The 5,937-nt window shown below is 45.0% G+C and overlaps 1 protein-coding gene across 1 annotated transcript; it reads left to right on the top strand.

Moving 5' to 3' along the window:
* Positions 1-2,514: 2,514 nt before the first annotated feature.
* On the top strand, positions 2,515-5,260 carry LOC109750770 (factor of DNA methylation 1-like). The gene is made up of 6 exons (XM_020309722.2): positions 2,515-3,394; positions 3,506-3,687; positions 3,909-3,998; positions 4,101-4,385; positions 4,490-4,699; positions 4,799-5,260. Exons 1-6 carry the CDS (start codon positions 2,515-2,517, stop codon positions 4,925-4,927), a joined length of 1,776 nt encoding a protein of 591 aa, XP_020165311.2. The 3' UTR covers positions 4,928-5,260.
* The last annotated feature ends 677 nt before the right edge of the window (positions 5,261-5,937 follow it).

The raw sequence follows: 5,937 nt of genomic DNA, 5'->3' as shown, positions 1-5,937 counted from the left end.
AAAATTCCAACAAATTTTGAAATTCTGAACATTTTTTGAAAACTTAAATAATTTTCAAATTCTAAACATTTTCAAAAATTTAAACACATTTTGAAATTTTGAACTTTTTCAAAAAAATTAAACAAATTTGAGTTTTTGAATATTTTTTGGAAATTTAAACAAAATTTGAAATTATGAACATTTTTTGGAAATAATAACATATCTAGACGTGGTGTGGTGGGTGGGGACGATGGTCAGAGCCAGCATAGCGGCCTCCATGCACCCTGTCTCGGGTGCATGAGATGGGCATGGTTGAGGGCCCTTTTATGCATCAGATGGGCATAGCCCAGGTGAGCTCATGCACCTTACGAAACAAGCAAAAGTGGGTCGGATTGAGAATTTTTGCCCTCATGCATCCTCCATGCACCCTACCAAACACACCCTATAAGAGGAGACCGTGTGCACTCCCAGCCTCTTCACCTTGGACTGAGAGGAGGAGAGGGTTTTTTCGGAGACTCTTGCCATTCCCCCTCCTTCTCCCCGCCGCTTCAATCAATCAATCAGTAAGAGGAAGCGAGACGGTGTTGATTTTGTTGCTTGGCCTTCTTCCTCCTCTTCCCTCTCTCTCTCTTCAATCAATCTCTCTCCCGCTCGCCTGTGTGTTATTTGGGATCGATGCTCATTCCATATATGTTCCTGATCTAGCTTCTATCTAGACTCGTGCGGGTTTACTAGCTGTTCCTCTCGCTCTCTGCCTACTTCTTCTTCTCGTTCGTGGTCGGTCGGTCTCCTTCGGCAACTTTCTTTCTTACCTTCGCGTCCTCCTTGCCTCTGGCCTAATCTCTCTTTGTCTTCTTATTTATCTCTTGCAGGTGTTGATTAATTGGCGTCGGATCCACCGATCTAGGAGATCCAGGCCACCAAGAGATGGGGTAATTAACGCATCTTCTTATTAGCTCCTTCTTTCCTTTTCTCTGTTGCCATGATTCCTTCTTCTTTATGTGCCTGTGTGTGGGCGTAAGAGGGTTTTTTCATCTCCTTTTTTGAGGGATTTCTTTTTCTGTTGACGATCGTGGGAGGAGCCCTGCACTTGACCCACACCAAATCCGGCCTCTCGCACGCCAGATCCATTTCTTCCCAGCCAGATGGGCTCGATGAGCCGATCTGGGCTGGATCTAACTCTTTTATTTTAGAATAGTTGGGCTAGACCTACTGTGAGTGAAGAAACAACAAACTGCTAAAATTGCTAGTAGGAGATTTGTTTCTGGCCCAACTAAATTGAACTGCCCTTCTGAAGAGATATTAACTGGCCTAATTTTTGACTCGGCAAACCTTGTACCTATGACCTTTGTTTTGGATGAATAAAGATGGCGGGAATTCTCAAAAAAACAACAACAACAACTAGAGCCTAATTTTAACTGGAAGGAGTGTGGGGACCCGAAACATGAGTGCATATCAACATTGATGGTGGGGTTGGGTGATGCAATCCAGCCGTTTGATCAAATGTTCAAAAAAGAGCATGATTCATGGTTCTGTATCCCCACGAGATGCCTCGTTCCCTGAGATGCGCGGTACACGGTGTTCTTGGCAGCACCGTCGTGGTCTCGTCTCACTTCTGTTTGTTCTGCCTAATTAGGTCTCTACTTATTTCTTGGCAGCATCGCATGGTATTACTTTTGGTTTTGGTTAATCTCTCTTGCTCGTGTGCACGAGGTGTTTGGGGTATTGCTTTAGAGAGTTTTTGGCCTTTAAGAAGGAGGTGCGCTGGCGTTTGATCTTTAGCCCACATATGCATGCTTCAGTCGTGTTCTCCTTAGTATGCGATTTGGTATGTGAATATGTGCTCCCTCGGTGTGTATGAGCAGCGTCGAATCAGGCCTACTACTGAAGTACTGATGCTTACATCTCCAAAATACTGTTCCATATATGTGTGCATTTATTGATTTAATAACACGGGCACAAGGTGGTGTTTCTCTTGTTGTGAATTGGTTACATAACATTGGAGCGTTGTCAAAAAAATCGAAAAACGTAATCAAACAACATCAAACTCTATCGCATGTTTGAGGTTCTTGCAAAATTTCATCCAAAAATAACATCCGAGGAGCTCCCACCAAAAACAAAAGAAAAACAAAATTGCTGCTCAGACAGTGCACAAAACGTTGAACTGCGTATATTTTTTGTGAGAGCTCAGGTGATGTTTATTTGGACGAAAATTTGAAAGAACCTCAAACAGTTGATACAGTTTGCTGTCGCAAAATTTCAGATTTTTTAGACGTTGTTTGATCACGTTTTCTTAGAATTTTTGGGCAAAGTCGGTGTAGTACACCCGAGAGCAGCCACTACTTTTGGATAACATTGCTCGTCTTCTTGTTGTGAATTGGTTACATAACATCAGTGTGTTAACTGCATATTGTTTCTTGGCTAGTTAGTTGCTTTGCGTAAACATCAGTATGTGTTTTGTTCTACTGTCACTCCACTGTCTTACTGCTTGGTGCAATTTTTCTAGCTGATTATTCCTTATTTTTCAGGTCTCCTATGGAGTGCAGTTCAGACGAGTCGTCAGAGCTAAGTGATACTGATAGCCATGACTATGCTGACAAGGCGTACACGGACCTCAAGTCTGGCAGGCTTGTGGCGAGGTTCGGCGCCGACAGGTTTAGATGCCCGTTCTGCCCCGGGAAGGAGGACTACCGTTACAATGAGCTGCTTCAGCATGCAATTGGTGTGGGCGCATCCAACCATGCTGCCGAAGTGAAGACAAACCATCTGGCATTGGCCAATCATCTCAAGACGGACTATGCTAATGCAGCAGGCTCATTGCCGCCGCGACAAGACGAGGCGCTAATGAATCCTCCAAGGCCTGTGCAAGATCAGGAGCTGTTTGTTTGGCCCTGGATGCGCATCCTTGCCAATGTTGCAGTAGAGGAAACACAGAGAGGTGGAGCCATTATAATGCAACAATTAGCTGGTTTCAAACCCATACGTTTTGATGCTGTGCATTGTCCTGACGGCGGGTACACTGGCTTTGCAATAGTCCGTTTCAAAAAGGATTGGATCGGGTTCAAGGATACCTTGGGATTCCACAACTACTACAAATCACATCATCTGGGTAAAACGGATTGGGATGCAAATAAATGTAAGAAGTACATGTTTGCTTGGCTGGCAAAAGAGGAGGACTACAAAGCCGATGATCCAGTTGGCAAGTTCTTGTCAGAAAATGGTGATCTGAAGACAGTGGCTGAACTGCAACAGGAGATGTCCCACAAGACTGACACTCTCATAACTCGTTTGACGAGCCAGATTAGTGCTAAGAGCAAGTACTTGATGGAACTTGAGTGCAAGTGTAATCATATGGACCTCGCTCTTCAAAGGGCCATGGAAGACAGCGACTTGCTGCACCAACGCTACAACGAAGGTATCTCCCACCCCCCAAAGCCTCATGCGATTGCAGTATGAATGGTACACTCATTTGCATTGCAAATATGATCATGTCTACCGTATCATGTTTTATTTGTTTTTTCTACAGAAATCGGAAAGGTGCAGTCAACTGCCCGTGAACATTCATTGAATTTTTTTCATGAGACTGATCAGCTGAGAAAGCAGTTGGATGAGAAAGCGAACGACATCAAAAGGAGATCCAAGCAATTAAGTGAAATAGTTGCTCAAACTGACATGGAAAGAAGAAAACTTGAGAATGAGAGGAAGAAGGTATGGAATTTACTCACAGTTTGGTTTATATTATTGTTTACTATAAAATGCATCATTTATATCGGAATCAAGCGGATAGCTTTCTTGGTCTAAATTTTGTCTCACGCAAAAAAAAGGTCTAAATCTTGTCTCTGTTCTCGGAATAGCATTTTGGCATGCTTGTGATGATATTGTTCTCGGAGTAGCTAGTTGTCTTACTGCTGAACTAATTTTCTCTTCAGAATGATGGTCAAAACGACTCCCTTAACATGGCCAGAATTGAGCAAGAAAAAGCCAATGAAAGTGTGCTGATTCTTGTTGAGAAATACGAGGTATGCACTCCTACCCTTCCAATTGTTGGTGTCATTCAAATGTCTTGAGAGTTTTCATTCCAGAATCTAGAAATTTACCCTGACATGTCAAATACCTCCCAGAAAGACAAGGAAGACGCTCTGAACACAACCTTGCAGTTAGAGAAGCAGCTTGATGAGAAGCATCGGCTGCAGCTGGATATTCAACAGCTTAGAGGCAAACTGGAGGTGGTGAAGCACATGGAGGGAGAGGGCGTTGGTGTGAAGAAACGTACCGAAGAGCTGAATAAGGATCTACAGGATAGAATCGATGCAACGGGAGACCTTGAAGAACTAAATCAAGCTCTGATTATCAAGGAAAGGATGACCAATGATGAATTGCAGGATGCAAAGAAAGAGCCTATTTTGGTAACGTTTACACACACACACACACGCTTGTTCTTTTTTACAGTTTTTATTTTGCGGGGGAAATTCTGTGGACTGAAATAAATCTTGAGCTTGTTGGTGTACAGGGCTCGGTGGATCTGTCGGGCCCTCGTAGCGACACTGGAATCAGGAGGATGGGTCAAGTGGATGAGAAGCCGTTTGTTGAAGCTTGCAAGCCAAAGCACGGCGCGGAGGCGGATGCTAAAGCTCTTGAATTATGCTCCATGTGGCAAGACAATCTGAGGGATGCTAATTGGCACCCTTTCAAGATAGTGACCACAGGTGAAAAGCCTGAGGTACGAACGACCAATCGAGTGATTCTTATCCTGTTGCCTTCTTGTCTTAAACACTTGCTGACAAGTACATAATGCAATGATATTGTGATTTGCCCCCAGCAAATCATCGACGAGGGTGACGAGAAGCTGGTGGAGTTGAAGGAGGAGCTGGGTGAAGAGGTTTACAAGGAGGAGATGAACAACAAAGAGACCATCCTCAAGCAGTGCAAGGCGAAACGTAAGAGGTGATAGATGTATCGTAGTCGGCGCAATCAGTGGTTTTCATCTCGGGCGTGGATTAGAGAAGACTTGACAACTGTTTCCTTTTAATAATGTTGGTGGCAAGTTCATGTGCTGCTCAGTCAGTTTGAGAGCAGTGCTGTATGGGAACCCCTTTTATTCCATTCGGAGTTGGCAGACAATGATCGCAATGAATCGTGTTTTCTTCCTTATCATTGGTTCTTTTTTCCGCAATGGATCGCCTAATTGTCTTTCCTGAGTGTGTTTTTTCAGCCAACATATTTTTTTGTGAGGATGAACTCGCCACTTGTGTGCTCTAAAGTCACATGTTTTTGACGTTTTTGTTTGTCCATGTGGGAGTTTATTTGGCACCAGTGGTTTTTGTATTGCCACCACACGACCATATAATCGTGTTCTCATGTAAAAACGCTTGTCTGATTTTTTTAGTAAAATTCATTTCACCAAAAGCAAAGAATACCATTTTTGTTTACACGGTGGGGTTGAAGTTGGTTTCTCTTACTCGTACCCCCTCGCATCACTCTTGTGAGTGACTGAGGGGGCAAACCCTAGCCGCCGGGGCAAGGCCCTCTCCTCCCGCTTCCTTCCCTCGCCGCTGTCGGCCAAAGCCTGGTTGGAGTAAGCGGCGGTGGGGCTCTCTCTCCTCCACGCATGATGTTGTGCAGCGCGGGACGTCCGTTTGGGCGATGGCGAGGTGCTGATCCAGAGCACGGTGAAGCGTGGATGGGCTCGAGCGACTCTGCCGTGGGATCTCGTCTGGTGCGTAGGGGGTTGGGCTGGCCGGGGCCTGGCGTGCACTAGTAGAAAAAGGCCCATTAGTCCCGGTTCCGGAGGGCCTTCAGTCCCGGTTCTGGAACCGGGACTAAAGGGTCGGTACTAAAGGCCCTCCCTCCCTTTAGTCCTGGTTCTTATACGAACCGGGACTAAAGGCTCTCCATGTGGCCGTTGTCTGGAGCTCCACCTTTAGTCCCGGTTGGTAACATATCCTCTCACTACTCCAG

The sequence above is a fragment of the Aegilops tauschii genome, chromosome 7, assembly GCF_002575655.3.
Source record: "Aegilops tauschii subsp. strangulata cultivar AL8/78 chromosome 7, Aet v6.0, whole genome shotgun sequence".
NCBI lineage: Eukaryota > Viridiplantae > Streptophyta > Magnoliopsida > Poales > Poaceae > Aegilops > Aegilops tauschii.
Note: the sequence above shows the minus strand (reverse complement) of the source record. Positions and strands in the feature narration are given on the sequence as shown.